The 17,318-nt window shown below is 37.9% G+C and overlaps 1 protein-coding gene across 1 annotated transcript in view; it reads left to right on the forward strand.

The window, feature by feature from the left end:
• Nucleotides 1-15,972, forward strand: part of HHIP (hedgehog interacting protein) — an 86,772-nt gene extending 70,800 nt beyond the window's left edge. Inside the window, exons 12-13 of the mRNA XM_032332395.1 lie at nucleotides 12,523-12,671; nucleotides 15,671-15,972. Of these exons, the coding sequence (XP_032188286.1) occupies nucleotides 12,523-12,671; nucleotides 15,671-15,864 (343 nt within the window). The 3' untranslated portion in view covers nucleotides 15,865-15,972. The remainder of the gene's footprint in view (nucleotides 1-12,522; nucleotides 12,672-15,670) is intronic.
• Nucleotides 15,973-17,318: the final 1,346 nt, after the last annotated feature.

Below are 17,318 nucleotides of genomic sequence, written 5' to 3' on the forward strand. Positions count from 1 at the left end.
AAAAGTAGGGAAGGGGTGAATTTCCTTCCATGTTAGAACACTGAGCACACTTCAAGAGTATTGTCAAAAGCAAAACAGTTGCATCTTGTCAGAGAGTGGAGTTAGGTTCGAGTTAATCCCAGTCACCCAGCTTGCTGAATCCCAAAAAGTCTTCAGCACAGGGTCCTGCCTGCTCTGGTCGGGGGAGCTCCTTTGGCCAGCAGTTCCAGAAAACACATTGAATACACTGGACACAAGAGAGGTGGGCAATAATTGTAATTTCACTTAGTCACGCCACCCAAGACTGATCAACTTTAGGAACAAGTCCATCCTGGCAGGACAGGGGGGCAACTGGTCTTGTCTTGGAATCTTCCTTATTGGGGGAGCCTGCATCAAGTTCCTTCACACTTCTCTCCCCCTTTGCCCATCAATGGAGTTCATCAGTATTTCTGCTCTTCCTCATTTCTGCGGAGTGCTCTTAAAGATGACTAAATCATACATTTAAAACACAGTAAGTGCTTTAATATGGTTGGTATTCATCCTCTGCATTCAAGAATTATTTTCAGGTGACCGCTCAACTTTGAAGGTTGTCTTTCCAACCTTGGAGTAAAGGTGTCTATGGAGCTCTCAAGAGCTCTTGATGCTGAGTTTCCAAATGTCCAAATCATTTTGGATGATTTGCTCTTAATCATCCAAACATTAGATGTTTGCTCTTAATTCAGTCTTTACAGAATCAAATAAATGCACCTGAGGGATGGAAATTAAACAATTCTAACAGTTTACGTACATTCTAAGCTTTGTGTTTATCAAACACAATTTCTTTCACACTGCTGCCAAAGATCTTTAATTTTTGCGTCAGATGAGACCAAATGCCTTTATTTTTTTAATTATTTGGAAATGTTTTCAGGGTTATTTCTCCAGGAATTTGTAAAACAAAATTATTCTTAATCGTATTGATTCAATTACTACGTACCCAGTCATTCTATATTTTAACATACTGCTTATCTGTGATCCAACCCCTGAGAGGTCTATAAATTAACAATGCAAATTCAGGCTTGGGAGGTGATTTCACAGAAATGTTGCATCACCAAACTCCTGTGACCAGTATCAAAGACTGCTCCCCACAACCTCCCATCCCCGTGCCTCCTCCACAGGTCTCCCCTCAGTGGCCCTACTTACTGCCTTTTGCTTATTTTCCTCTTAATATCTTTATACTACTCCTAATTATACTAGACGCTGAAGAGTGGTTTATTTTTTTGGTTTGTTGTTGTTGTTGTTGTTGTTTTCTTTCCCCCCCCCAAAAACTCACTTCATAAAAGGACATCGGTTCTGTTTATCCTTCACATATGTCTCAGGGAGCCAGCAGGCAGCTCTGCCATCCTAAAGAAAGTCACACATAATAGAGAGGCTTTAGCCCAATAAGCCAGTCGAGTCCCAATTCATCAGTCAAAGTTTTATGCAAGTGGCCCCCCTAGGTTGAGAAATCCCCACAGTGCCTGTTGACCCAGCTGCCAAGTCCTCTTGCCGCGGGCCGTGTTTTCATGGCCACCCGGACAGTAATACAAACTGTTTAGCAGCTCCATTGACCTTTCAGCTATTAACAGGGACACGGGCTCCACCAGGGACTAGTTTTCAAACATGACAGAATTTCTGAACACTAGAGGTCATGAGCAAGTATATGCCCTATAAAAATCCATTCAGCATGGTGGATTTGAAGTCTCAAAGACAGGGAAGCTTGTTCTACATTTCACTGTTATTATTTCTTGACATATCCGAGAATGGAAGACGGAGATATTTTCTTATATGCCCCCTTATATTTTATTCTTAATGCGCGGTACTTTACATGCGGTACATTTGTGGCTAAGCGGTCCTCCCTAAGCTGCCCCATAGCATTTGAAATTTTGAAGATCTGTTACCAAAGAATGGGATAAGATCAAAGTAAGAGCTTCCAATGAATGAATGAGCTTGCATACATAATGTATGGTAATGACCTACGGATACACTGGAATTTTAGTCCTACTTTGCCAGGATTTGCTTGTGTATATATGCACACACATTTAAACAAACTCAGCTTAGGCACACCCTGCTGTGTAGAGCCATCACCCATTTCAAAATAAATAGAAAATATTAAATAACAAGTTAAGAAAAAAAATTTTATCCAAGTGACCATGTAATTTAAGAGGCTCATATAAGGAGATATATATATATCTGCTATATTTATATATCTCCTAGTCCCTGGATATGTGACATATGACCATAGCATTCAAAAGAATGTTCTGCTTTAGGCTAATTAAAGTCTCTCTTAAACTATCAATTTTGAATGTTAGAATATCACTGCTTACAGATTGCAATGAAGACTTGGTTGAATTGCCACTTTCCAATGGTACTTGTTAAAAAGATATAAAGTGTAAAATAATGAAAAACATATTTTTCAAAATGAGACTCAGGTGTTAAGTGTTGAAAACCCCTAAAAGCATTTCTTTTCATTGCCATGTTTCTCCCCTGCCTGGGACAATGGGAAAAGTCAGATATTATCAGATCTTCTGAATTTTCTGTACTTGCATTGTAAGGCAGTGTATCAGATATTGCAGTATTTAAGATTGCAATAAGATGTTTTCTAGAGGAAGGTGTATTTTTAATTATTTTTATTGTTTTTTTAAGATTTTTATTTTTAAGTAATCTCTACACCTAACACAGGCCTTGAACTGACAACCCTAAGATCAAGAGTCACATGCTCTACCAATGGAGCCACCCAGGTACCCTGAATAAGGTGTATTTTTTTTTTTAAACTAATTCATTGTGCTCAAGTTAAAAGTTCACGTGACTTGCTTTTGTCAACATTGACAAATGAATCAAAAAGTGTAACATCAAAATTTGGGAATTTGTCACCCTAATAGTCTTAAAAGAGAATTTAAACTGACATTCTTGTGTGTGTGTGTTTTTTTTAAAGGAGTTGTGAGCTTTTACTAATTTTTTTAAGTTTTTTTTTTTTTTTTAAGATTTCATTTATTTATTCGACAGGGAGATCACAAATAGGCAGAAAGGCAGGCAGAGAGAGGGGGGAAGCAGGCTCCCAGCTAAGCAGAAAGCCTGATGTAGGGCAGGGCTTAATCCCAGGACCCCAAGACCATGGCCTGAGCAGAAGGCAGAGGCTTACCCCACTGTGCCAACCATTCGACCCTCTTGCGTTCTGTTAAAGGACAGAAGCTTGTGTCCAATTTTTTGCTTCCCATTTAAAGTATTCAGTGATCTTTAAAATTTCTGCCTTCCTCTGATATAAAATTAAAACACGGGTACTTCTACAGCTTTAAGTGGGAAAAAGATTTATTATTATTATTATTATTTAGTGATTTATAAAAAAAAAAAAAACACTGTAGGCCTTTAAGTCTTTTGAATTATAATGTAATCAAAGCATTTTTTTGAAATGTCTATTTTCCCAATTACAAACATTTCTTATTTCATGTCTCACATTTTTTACCTAAAATTATGGTTTATGAATTAACTTTTTAAGTTCAAACTTGCTTTTGGACAATAATTCTGAACAGAATATATTCCTTCTTTTTTTTTTTTTTTAAGATTTTATTTATTTATTTGACAGAGAGAGTGAGAGAACTCAAACAGGAAGAGCAGTAGAGGAAGAGGGAGAAGCAGGCTCCCCGCTGAGCAGGGAGCCCAATGCAAGGCTCCATCCCAGGACCCCGGGATCATGACCTGGGCCGAAGGCAGACACTTAACCATCTGAGCCACCCGGGTGCCCCATCTTTCCTTCTTTATATTAGGAAGCAGTGGCATTTTTTTTTTTCCTAGTTTTTATTTTTATCAGATCAAAGTAAGTACGGTTATACTCCAAGATTAAATCAGGAGATTTAATCAGTCTACAAGTATCTTGTACCTGTCTCTGTATTCAAGATCATGTATTATGTGCTATAGAGGGAGAATATAAGGGGGAACTTAGTACCATCCTCTAAGGAGCTTATTTTTATTTTAATTGGGGATCACATGCATTATCAAAAATGTAAATATTGTTTGAGATAACACTTTGGGACAAAAACAATTATGTGAGAACATTATACACTATAAATTGCCAAATTAATGGCCCAGAGAGCTATGGATACTGAGAGAGGTAAAATTGACCGTGATTTGGCTCCCTGGCCCAGTCCGTTCTGCTCCACTGTGCTTTTCTTCAACACTAATTAGCTCACATATAAAAGAGAATGACGACTACATAACATGGAAATTATGTAGCTTTCCAAGCAAGTATAGCCAGAATTATAAGAAAAAGAACAAACCCTCAGCAAGGCTGTTGCAAAGCAGAGGAGGTTTCTGAGCTGAGAGGTAAAATAAACAAGCGTCCGTACTGGGTTCTCCTCCCCAGTGAGGTGTTCCTTCAGCCTGGGCTCTCTGCAGGTGGCACGTTCCCCCAGGAGTTCATGGCCCACCTCCAGTGCCATTTTGGTTTTAGGTATTCCTGAACTCAACTGAGGCAGCCTCCATCTCCTGCCCACGCTCACAGGGCTGCCCAAACTCTCCCCCAGGTACCAGATTTTGCTGTTTTAGTGTTTTACTTAATAAGTTGCACCGATCTTCAGTGGTCTGCCCCAAAGCTATTTTTCCCATAAACCTTATTATTTTTAGTATGCGATTTTGTAGCATACAAGATTTTTCAGGAACGTGTATGCTGAATTAAAGTGGAAAGGCCTTTTTTTCTGCATTCACCACTAATAAGTGGGGGTAGACCAGTTTCTGAATTTAGGACATTAAAAACAATGCAACAGACACTGAAGGCAATTTAGTAAAATTGGCCATTTCTGGTTTGTAAAAGCAGATGACATTACCATCTTGTCTCATTAATTATTTTTCCTAGGTTTTCCCTTTAAGGAAATACATAAATTTCATTTCCTAATTTCCCCATGGAAATATATATACATTGAGTTAACCTGAAAAGCTGAACGAAGGCGATCCACACATCCTCTCAGATACTTGTGTGTTGTGGTGGTGGTTTTGGATGGTGAGATTAGCAGGGCCTGAAATATGGGTGCCTTACTTGCTTTTTCCTAAAGAGGGCCTGTTGAGTCGAAAGAACACTGGTCCAGAAGATAGTTCCAGACTACGTGTAACTAGCTTTTATTGTGGTTGCATCTTCAGATGTAGAACAAAATTAAGCGAGATTTGTGAAAGTTCGAGAATCTTGTCAGCACTAGATAGCCAAATCCATAGCTCCCCTCACTAAATCATCACTGCCTCCTCCCCCTTTGAGTTCAGTGCTCACTCAATCCCAGACTGCTCAGGTATTAGAGTCCATCAGCACTATTTCTAGGTAAGCATATACTCAGCATTTAAACTGCAGACTTCAAAATGAAGACGACATTGGTCTCAGAAAAAACGGCCAAGGCCCAGGCCCATATTTTCAGCATATTGTAGAATAGAGAAATGTAGTAGTTCAAAGCAATGTCTGGAAATAAGGCTTTCTCCATCCTAAATTGGAATTCTAGAAATATACAGTACAAATTAAAATTTTTAACACAATACAAAATGTATATAACTTCAGAGCTATCCTTGAATTTAAATTATGCTTCCCTTTACTCCAATATCAAGGTTGCTTGGGACATATACAAAAAGATATTTCTGGGGCTCAGTCAGTTAAGCGTCTGTCTGACTCTTGGTTTCAGCTCAGGTCATGATCTCATGGGTTGTGAAATCAAGCCCCTCATGGGGCTCCACGCTCAGCAGGGAGTCTGCTGGGAAATTCTCTTCCTCTACCTGTCCCCCTCTTGTTTGTTTACGCTCCCTCTCCCTCTTTCTCAAATAAATAAATAAATATTTTTTTAAAAGGATATTTCTGCAGCCTACCTGTGATATAATGTCAAGAACAGTATTCCTTTAGACTACCTCAAATAGGGGGCGCTTGCCTGGCTCAGTCCAAAGAGTATGGCGACTCTTGATCTTGGGGTCGTGGGTTCAAGCCCCACTTTGGGTATAGAGATTACTTAAATAAAGAAATAATTTTTAAAAGAGTACCTCAAATGGTACTTGAAAAATCCTGTTAGAAAATGAGTATTGCCATCTGTACTGCCACGAAGTCCCAATGAGACCAATATTGCATGGTTATGCAGAAATGATTCCATTTTCTCTGTTCTTTTACCTGGATATGATTGTATTATATCCTTGAATGACTGTATAAGATTCCTTGCATCCAAATGGAATTTGTGTCCTGTATTGTTTCACTAGCTGGCACAAAATGGCTATGTATGGTCCCAAAATAGGCTGTAAATCCAGTGAAATCGCAACTTCTACTCCTTGTGGATAAACCGACTCAGAAAAGAGAAATGTTAATGTGAACAAGAAGAATTTAGTGAACATTCAGACTAAAGAAAAAAATCAATTTATGTATTGACCTTGGAGAAAAGCATTGAGGCGAGTATGTGAGAGATGACCAGGCCATTCTGCGAAGATAGGGCTACGCCTATGTCCCAGGCTAGACAAGTGGGAAACAGTAAAATCTGTCTCATCAGGAGAAGTCTCCACTCCCTTACCCCTTTCTAGGTAAAAGAGCTCGCTGAGTACTGCTGAAAGGAGGAGTGGTTACGGATTATCGCTGCATATCAAAATGCTCACAAGGAAACCCATTAAACCAGAGAATCGGTGGTGGCTTCCAAAGCCTGTCTGCCTGTGCGGGAGTGAAGACTTCACCCAAGCATTCTCTCTCTGGAAGCCCCTGGCCACACTAATTCATGGCCACATTGATTCCTACTGGCTGGGAAGTGGCCTTGACTTAGAATAGTGCCTCTCAAACTTGAATGTATATCACCTGACAAACTGGGGAGCTGGGGAGCGTGTAGAATCAAAGTCTAGGGAGGGGCCTGGGCCTCTATATTTCTAGGAAGTTCCTGTGTGATGCTGGTTCTTCTGGTTTGGTACCATGCTTTGGGTAATAAGGATTTAGACTTACCACTTTTCCCTTTCACATGAGAATAGGAAAAAGCATTCAGGAAAACTAGTTTTGCAAAGTTTGCAGTAGCCAAGGAACATTTTTCCAGGTGTCTCAATGTGAATATGGATTAATGAATAAGACAGTTTGGGTTTTTCTTTTTTTTAAGATTTTTAAAATTTATTCATTTGAGAGACAGAGAGAGAGCATGTACAGGCATAGCGGCAGGGTGGGGCGGGGGAGGTGGGTAGGGAGAAGCAGACTCCCAGCTGAGCAGGGAGCCTAACCTGTTGCTTGACCCCAGAACCCTGGGATCATGTCCTGAGCTGACAGTAGATGCTTAGCGGACTGAGCCACCCAGGTGCCCAAGAATAAGACAGTTCTTACATCACCTCCCCCCCGAAGCAGATGGCTGACTAAGAGAAGCTTCAGAATGAGTACTTCTGAAACCTCTACAGAGTCAGGATTTTACAAATGAGTATTAGTACAATTTATTACCTTGTTTGACAATGACATGAATTTAAAATCTAGGCCCCTAACAAAAATTTCAGGATGAGTCCCTTCACTTTTTGTGGAAAACTCAATAGACAGATTTCTAACGTACTTAATCTGAAAAGCAAGCCTACCCAGACTCAGGATTATCCCTGTGCTGCCATCCAGGTACACAGAGGACTTCTCATTTATTGATTTGTTTATTCATTTGTCAAATTAAATATCATAAAATTAAAACCATCTGTAATCTCACTACCTAGAGACGTTCATTGTTGGCTTTAGCTAGTCACAAGTCATCATGTAGGATATGTTACAAATCACTTACGCTTCTCAACTTCTCCTTTATTTCGAGAAAGTATTTCAACCTTTATGCTTCTACTCAAACCCAGACAGAGTGGGTTTCTAAGAAAACATCTTACATTTCCAGAAACAATGCTTTATGCATTAAAGAATATTGGATAATTTCTTGGTACTAGTCCTTATTGTTTCATTGTCAAGTGTCAGGAAGTAAAGTGTATTTTTCTAATTTAAATTAGGTTTGAAGACTATAGAGATAATTATCAACAAATGGGTTTGATATATTAATTATTACTTATTATTTGATATATTACTTATTACAAACATCAATATCCTTTTGGTTAAATTTTCTACTTTAAAAGCTATCTTGGACTTCATTCAGTAGAGATAAGAATCCGAAAGTTAAGAAAGTGATTGTTTAAAAGAAGAACAAAACTATTTAAGCAATTTTAGTACACCTACATTAAAACACCCAACTTCCCAGTCCAATAAAAATAAGAATGAAGAATGAGGTAACCTCTCACTATATGTGTATATGTATATGATATGTACATATGTATACATAAATACACACTCTAGATTTTTGCTTCGATGCCGTGTAGTGTGTATATGTAGTAATTATATACACATATGATGGTCTATTTCAAGGTGAGACCGTAAAAGTCCACATTTACTTGTTTTATTACCTTTTGTGTTCTCCTCATTGCAATTTTCTGTTCTTTTCAGTGGAAGGAAGAAATGTCACTAGAACAGAGAGTGAGTGGAGTGGTTGGGATAACCAAAACTCTTTGTTAGACTTTATCAAATACATAACCAGAAAAATGAATTTTAATACATTGGCGTGATTCCCAGTTGGAGGAGAAGACAATCTTATCTTCATATCATGCTTACTTCTTTGTTGGTCGTTTATTTACTATGACTATGATTAATGTAAAAATGTTTCACCGAAAAAGAATTTAACTATGCCTTAGAAAAATTTTGTAAGATGACAGAAATATAGCAAGTGTTTTTAGTTTTAAGTTTATGATATAGAAGTATAACAGCTAGATATTAATGATATCATTCCCCTAAATAGTCCATATATTCCTAATATCTTTACTCAGTAGCACAGAAAAGAAACAAGCACTCTCTTAAAATTCCATATCCTTATTTATTCATTCATCCAATAGCCTTTTAAGTATCTTCCATATTCTACACATTTTCTTAGGGCCTGGAGGGACACAGGAAAAGAGAGGGAAACATAGTCCTACTATATGCATTCAATTAACATTTACTGAATGCTCCTGTAGTATTTTCTAGCTCTTCTGAATATAAGTAGTTAAAGGAGATAAAATACTTCGGTGGTTTAAATGTCATCTTGTAAAACATCTTTCAATCCTAAACTAATTGCTTCCTTGTCTGTATTCTTGTGTTACTTCACATGCACCTACATCGTAACAAAGGTTATACTGCGTTAGACTTTTGTGTTCGAATGTCTGTCTGCTCCCTGGTGTCTCCATGAGGGTTGGAACCCTGTTTTGTTTGTCTTACCCCATAAAGATCGTAGTACTTGCCTGAGTGAGTGACTGACTAGTCTTCAGGAGGATTGAATATGTCCCTTTGCTTTCAGAAAGCTTTTGTTTCAATGGCGATGGAAAAGGAGAAAGGGGAATACAATCATTAAAAAAAGTGACATTCTATGAGAGATGGTTGTCCTTGGAGCACCTGTCTGGCTCAGTCAATAAAGTGTGGGCCTCTTGATCTCAGGGTAATGAATTGAAGCCCCATGATAAAAATAAAAACCTACTCGGGGGCGCCTGAGTGGCTCAGTAGGTTAAGCCTCTGCCTTTGGCTCAGGTTGTGATCTCAGGGTCCTGGGATCAAGCCCCACATCAGGCTCTCTGCTAAGCAGGGAGCACCGCTGCCCCCCTCCCACCACCCGCCACCACAACAGCCTGCCTCTCTGCCTACTTGTGATCTCTGTCAAATAAATAAATAAAATCTTTAAAAAATAATAATAAAACCTACTTTAAAAAAGGGGGATGGGGCTGTCCTTCATGAAAATTTTTCCATTAATGGATTCCCAGTAGAATAACAGTTTAAAGAGAGGGAGAGGATTTCTTTAACATGTTAAGTGAGGAATGTTAGTTAGCCACTTCATTAAAGAAAAAAAAAAGATTATTTTCTGGGTATTTAAATAAAATCTTATGGGAATCATGTTCATATATCATAGCCACATAGTTTTATATAAACTAAACAGACCCAAGGATGTAATAATTATATCGACAGCTAGATAAGCATTTACTAAATCTTAGGCAAAAAAACAACTTAACACCGCCCGCCCCCCACCGCCACCATCAGAATTTCCACATATTTGAATGTTTGGTGAAAAACAGTCAAAGCAACGAACTGGAGGATCAGCAGGGAAGCAAGAGGCAGATGCCCTCTCCTGATGAACTTTACTTCACTATTGGGTCCTGATTTGTCACATCCTCATTCCTTTCCCTGGTGCACACAAATCAGTGTCCCTACACTTTGCCTCAGATGGGCAACATCTTCTGGTGGTGGTTGTTTAATGGATAATTTACATTCTTGCTCTAAATGATGTCCTCTCCTCTTTAAATTCATCCACTCAGCCATAAACCATATTGTCAAGTAGTATGAGAGCTGCGTGCCTGCATATTTTGCATCATATATAGCATGATATGATACATATAAAAATACGTACCATGTACATCATATGTAATATATATAAATATACATATTTTATATATAAGCATATATATTTTAAAGATTTATTTATTTTAGAGAGGGAGAGAGCAAGCATGTGGGGTTGTATAGAGGGAGAGTAAATCTCCAGCAGATTACCTGCTGAGTATGGACCTCTGATGCAGGGCTCAATCCCATGACCCCAAGATCGTGACCTGAGCTGAAACCAAGATTTGGACGCTTAACCAACTGAGCCACTCAGGTGCCCCAACATGTAATGTATTTTTGGCACACCCTAGTTTAGAATCTCTTTTTAAATGAGTCAGAAAGACAGTGAATGAGGGAGTAATGAGTAGAAACTGCATAAACAGAATTTCAGTTACCAGTAAAATACCTGTTTACTGAATGCCACAGCCTCGGAGGATAAATGCCATGGACTCAAAGAGACTTCATGGCTATTGAAAAACAGCTCTTTTAGTGATCAAAAGTGACATCACGGTTTCACAAAGTAAGAATTTTATTGAGGAAGAATTAGAGCCAACAGCACAGAGCAACAAAACAGGAAGGCGAAGTTAATGCCTCCACTTTCCTTGGCATACCCATTTCACTATTTTTCCACCTTAACCCCCCCACTACCCCCTAAAAGACTCTCTTGGGGAACACATGGAAATTATTCATTAGTGTTGTCTGAGTGAAAATACGTGCAGTCCATAGAATGCCTTGATGACCTTTCACATAAATTGACCACTTCTAGATTTTTCAAAAGAGGTTGAATAGATTTAAGGGAGTTTTCTGAATTGTCACATTAGTTGCAAACACAGTACTTTCAACACAGAGTTAGACGTTTATTGGAGAGAGGACCTAAAGAAGTCACTATATATTTTGAATATGATTTTGAGTCATCGTAGGAACAGCCTGAAGTCAGGCCCCAAAGTATTATCACTTTATATTGCCAGAAGGACATAACAAGATAACCTATCTCGAGAAAACTGGAGTCTACAGGGCCAAATTATTGGCTTATCTCTGAAGGCTATATCATTTACTTCTTTTAGTGGCTTTGACCTATAATTATCACCTTCTTTGTTAACGGTGCTTGGGGAGTCCAACTGCCTTGGCCATCTTAATGGTGGTGAGTTGAGCGGTGATGAGCGTTTGTTTACATTCCTGAACTGAAAAGAATCTTCTCACCACACTGCTGCACAGGCACAGTGACTGATAGAGGAGTACCACTCCCAGTTGTTTCTTCAAGATTAGGTAATGAGTGGTTGTGACCATGCTTCCAGCCTCACTCAGCTTGAAAGACAACCTCTTGTGTCGAAAACAGTAAGAACTATAAAAATCTTCTGAAGGCATCTCTAAAGTCGTAGAGCAATTAAAGTCTATGACTTTTCACTTAGCAGATACGATGTTTGTTTCTGTTTGTTGATAGCATTCTTTTTATCCATAGATTACAAAATATATCTCTGTATATATATATGTAAATTCATATGTATATATAAAAATGTATATATATGTGGATTATTTTTTGCATAAAGGGTTGAAATTTTGAGTCAATAGTACACACACACACACACACACACACACACACACACACAGATACCCCTTCAAGAAAAATCAATCTGAGACAGGTATTTCTAGAGAAATGTAAAATGAAACAAAAATGGATTCCCAAGTTTTTTTAGGCTGCAAGTGCTCATTTAGATGAATGCTTCAGCTCTGTGATATTTCCAAATATGCCAATAACATGCGAAAACTATCTCAGATACTATTCCTAATAATTTTTATAGATCTGGAAAAAATGTTTTAAAATATCAATATATCTTTTTTAAGAATTTTAATTGCTAGAAATGTTTAGCTACTGAATGGAAAATATCGATATAATTGCAGTTTTGATGAATTTTGATCACGATAAAGTCCCTTTTAATATTTAATATATTCTCTGGTTCAAAACCGGTCAGTTAGATTTTGCTTCACTGGGGTGGATTTTCTACTCTCAGAAAGTTGTCTTTCTGAGCCGCTTAAAAGAAAGTTCTCCTTAGAAAGCAAAGAAATTCTTTGCAAGCTACAAAATCACTGGGTTTCGTCCTAATACTGATCTTCAACCAACATACGCATGGAAATGTTGTCTTTTGATGCAGACCTCTAATGCCTGAGGAATGCAAAGCCACGGTACAACCTGCGCAGACACTGACTTCAGAGTGTTCCCGGCTCTGTCGGAACGGCTACTGTACCCCAACGGGCAAGTGCTGCTGCACCCCAGGATGGGAAGGGGACTTCTGCAGAATTGGTGAGTGTTTTTGCTGTCCTCAGGAAAGACCGGGCATTGGACAGTCCTTGGGAACTCAAGAACCTAACATCAGCTATTTCTTCTAGAATGATCAATGGTTCAAAACTTATCCATTTATCATAATAACACTTAGTCTGTTTCTGAACTTGCAAATGAAATCTTTCCCATGTTCCTATTTTAAACAATTCACTTCTCTAAGTTAATCGCAAACGTAAAAGACTTCTAAATAATTGAGTCCTTTCAAAAGGTACAGAATGAACATAGCACAACTCAATCATCTGTACAGGCTCTCAGTCCTAGGTTTGAGATTTCACACCAGCCAATGACCTAGTGTTTGCAAAGCCCCTCTCCAAGTGCCAGCATTTTCCAGACACCCCATAAATGCCCTCCCTAACTTTACTGCTTGCTTTCTTGCTACAGTGCACTAAAAACAGGGTTTTTCAGTGGGTGTTATTAAATAAAAGGGGAAAACGCAATTATCTAGAGGCACATTATGAGATTTTTTAATTCTTTTTCCCACTCCCTTGTGACCCATCAACTAGGTGTGCAGCTGCTCAAAGACAGCCAAAGAGATTTATCCCAGGGTTACTCTATCCTTTAACCAGGGATTTCCTCAATTACATGCAGCGATGTTTAAATTCTGCTTGATGTGAAGAAAATTAGATAAATTCAGACACCTAGTTTAAGATGTATATATTGAAAGTGCATTTTCAGGAGAAATTTTCTTTTATCTATGAGATGATGGGTGTTAGCTAAATCTGTTGTAGGAATCATTTCACAGTATATGTAAACCAAACCATCATGCTGTGTACCTGAAACTTACACAGCAATGCTTGCCATTTATTTCTCAGTAAAACTGGAAAAAGTTTCCCATAAGGATAAGTGCATTTTTAAATGCAAATGCATTTTCTTACAAACAACAACCAGCACATGCATAATCTTACAAAAGAACTTGATCTCTGCTATCTCAGATGTTAAAGTATCTCTTGCCAATGAAAATGTGTTCAAATTCATATTTTATATTATCCTTAATGCCTAAATGTTGTCTTCTCTTTTTTCTAAGCATACATTTGTTTCAAAAATTATAACCACAACTTGTCTATATATTGTCTAACAAAATGTAGCCAACATTTAAAGTCACACAAACAGTATACATTTTAAGTTTAAGTTGCTTCAGCAGGGATAACCCTATCTGGTTGATTAATACTAGGGTTATATGTCTAGGAGAGAGCTGTCATAATTAAAGCTCTAAGTAATTACATCAGTTAAAACAAATATTTATTTTTATTGACCCTTTCTGTCTTCTTTTTCCATAGTTGACTCAAAAATAAGAATCACTGTTCAAATGCACAAATATTCTAATTCTTGATACTATATCTTTCTTCTGCTCCCTTTAATGCCTGACGATACCTATTCTCTCTGCTTCTTTTATACAGTGTTCGTTCTGTTGTACTTCTTACTTTGTATTTTGCCTAACCTCTTAAGTCACCTCAAGTTAGCAGATAACAAAAATTTACTGAGTGCCTTCTGGTAATAGTATGTTTAAACTGAGGGTAAACAAATTATTTTGAATATAGGTGGCATTATACATACCATTATAGATAATAATAATAATAGGTGATGAAGATGAAAACAGACATTCTTTGAAATAATATAAAGTTTGATTTCAGTAAAGTACCGTCATCTTTCTACTAGTTGGTTTAAATAGTTTGAATATATGATAAACCAGAACCATTTTATAAAAGTAATCTATTCATGGTGTTTTTGACAATAAAACAAGAGCTTTATTCATACACTAACATAGTTCGTCTCCTACAAGTTAAAAAAAAAAAAAACTCTAATTATTCTCTTGTTTTTTCCTTTTCATTTGTCAGCTACAGACCCCTGGGTTTTTAACCCACTGAGCCACCCAGGCGCCCCAGACCCCTGAGTTTTGATTAATGTATTTGGTGAAAAGGTTAAAATAACCTTGTCCCCTAAAAGTATAAAGAAACATGTTCAAGGAATTCAATTCTGTCTACAGTTGCTGCACATCCCAGATTTAGCCCATCAATAAAACACAGTTAACATATACAACCAACTTTATCTCTGCATCTCATTTTAGCAATAGATCTTTTTTTTTTTAAAGGGAACTTATTTGTTTGTTTGTTTGTTTTACAGAGAGAGTGTCCAAGCAGGGCTTGGGGGGGGCGGGGGCAGAGAGAGAGGGAGAATCTCCAGCAGCCTCCATACCCAGCGTGGAGCTATGACCTGAGTCAAAACCAAGAGTCAGACATTTAGCTGACTGAGTCACTCAGGTGCGAAGTCCGCTGCATTTACCATTGTAGTGGTAAAAATCCTTATACGAAGAGATCCTGTGTATAGAGTAACCCTGAAAAGGATTGCTATGAATATCCTTCCCTGGCTGATCGCACTGCCCCAAACAGGGGCTAGAAAGTGTTATTGGAGATGAAACCATACATAGAATGTGCTCCCTGGGAGCAAAGAGAAAGAAGAATCCAAGGCAATCCACATGGGAGAGATCCCATCTAACCTGAGAACTGACAGTTCCTTTATACTACACCGAAGATGCTGAAGCCCTTAGGTCTCCCATTCAGGCCTGGCCCTTCCCATTTTAAGATCCTGCCCCAGAGGCATGGGAACAGAGTTACTTGGAAGGCCCTCTTTTGGAAATGCCCTAGTGGAACAGAGGTTTGAAAGAGCTGAAATCCTCATTTCAAACAGAGGAAGTTCCACAAGGGATTGAAATTGTTTCCCATGATCTCTGCTTCCCTGGAAATGTCTTCCATTCTCTACTGACTTCTAACCCCCACATAACCTGCTTTCCTTCTTGTATTCATTATCTTTTGGATCATTCTGTGACTGGCTACCTCCTCCTCCTCCTCCTCCCTTCCCCTACTCATTAAATACTTGTTGGCCTCCTACTTGGTGCTGTCTCTGACATACAGAACGATCGTGTGATTTTATTGCTTGGTTGTTTTTTTTTTTTCCCCTCCCAGCAAAATGCGAGCCAGCATGTCGTCATGGAGGTGTCTGTGTTAGACCAAACAAGTGCCTCTGTAAAAAAGGATATCTTGGTCCTCAGTGTGAACAAGTGGACAGAAACATCCGCCGAGTGACCCGGGCAGGTATTCTTGATCAGATCATTGACATGACATCTTATTTGCTGGATCTAACAAGTTACATTGTATAGTTTCTGGGACTGTTTGAATATTCCTTTCCAATGGGCATTTATTTTTTATCCTGTCATTAAAAAGAAAGACTGTTATCCTGCTACACACTTCCTGTGATTTCATTTTCTTTTATTAATTTAAAAATAATTTTCCAGAAATGGGCAGATCCTGTGTGTGTATGTTGGCACGTTTGTTCACCTAGGCACATACACACACACACTCATGACCCCTATACGCGTGGTTGCAAAACAGATGGGTTTTAAAAATATATACTTCCTTGTGTGGAGTAATTTACACAGAAATTCCATTGTAAATTGATAACGGAATTTTTATGTAACCAGAGGAGATTATTTGACTTCCCAGGAATTTTCTGTCTGTAATAACTAAAGTCAACTTAATGGAGTTTTGAAACATGACTGTGCAATCTGATGGATCTAATAAAAAAAGGCAATATTTTTATATTAAAGGATTATAATGTGAGAGAATGTTTCAGAACTCCCTGATGAATTTCCAAATGGGAGACTTGATATAAAATTGTAATCTTCATTTGTATCCGTGTATCCAGTTATAGAATGTTACTCACTTACCTTCTCATTGGCCGAGAAATCTGGTTACTCTAGTTTAATCTCAAGATTGTTTTCAAGTGTTTTATAATTAAATCATAACAGCATATTCTAAAATCAATCTTCCTAAAAGGTCTGCTTTTATTATATATTGTATCTAACAATAGGCACTGGGTTTGTGTTACCTATTTATATTTTTTATTTTATTTTATAATATAGACATCACCTAGATGAAACACCTTTGCCCTGTCCTGTAAAATACTAAAGTTACATTTTTCACCAACTTAATTGGAAAGAAGGGAAGTGAGCAAACAGTCTTTAATGTGCTGTGGATCTAATCTAGCCATGTATCCTTGTGCCAACATGTAATCCTTAACGACGGATGAAAAAGCAAGAAAACAGCCAATCCTTATAAAATTCCAGCATTAAACTTATGTAAAGCGCTTTTCACCATAGCAAGACTGTCAGTGTATATGTGATTAGAATGTTGCACATTTCCCACTGAACAAAACTCACTGGGGAAGAGCTCACTTGTTCTTAACAAATCTTGGCTATGTAAGCTGTCACTTGTACAAATTTTTTAAATAATAATTCTCTCCAAATATGAGTTTTAATGTATATGTTCCTTTAGTACTCGATGAAAACCCTCTTTGGTTAATGTATGAATAATTTTTTGTAAATGTTCTGTTCAGGTTTTTAAAGAGAGGTCATGTTCTAAATTTAAAGCAGCAAAATTCTGATAGACATTTTTCCTACTCGTTTTCGCGGTCAGCGCTCCACATTCAGATCATAACAAAATTATATGGCCTCTTTGCACTACTGAGAAAACATCTCTCGTGATGTGCACACCGGCTCTAAGTTGTCCTGTAAACATCTGTTCTTCCAGAATCTAAATTGTACGCTAGCATAGA

Source organism: Mustela erminea, chromosome 2 (assembly GCF_009829155.1).
Source record: "Mustela erminea isolate mMusErm1 chromosome 2, mMusErm1.Pri, whole genome shotgun sequence".
Taxonomy (NCBI): Eukaryota; Metazoa; Chordata; class Mammalia; order Carnivora; family Mustelidae; genus Mustela; species Mustela erminea.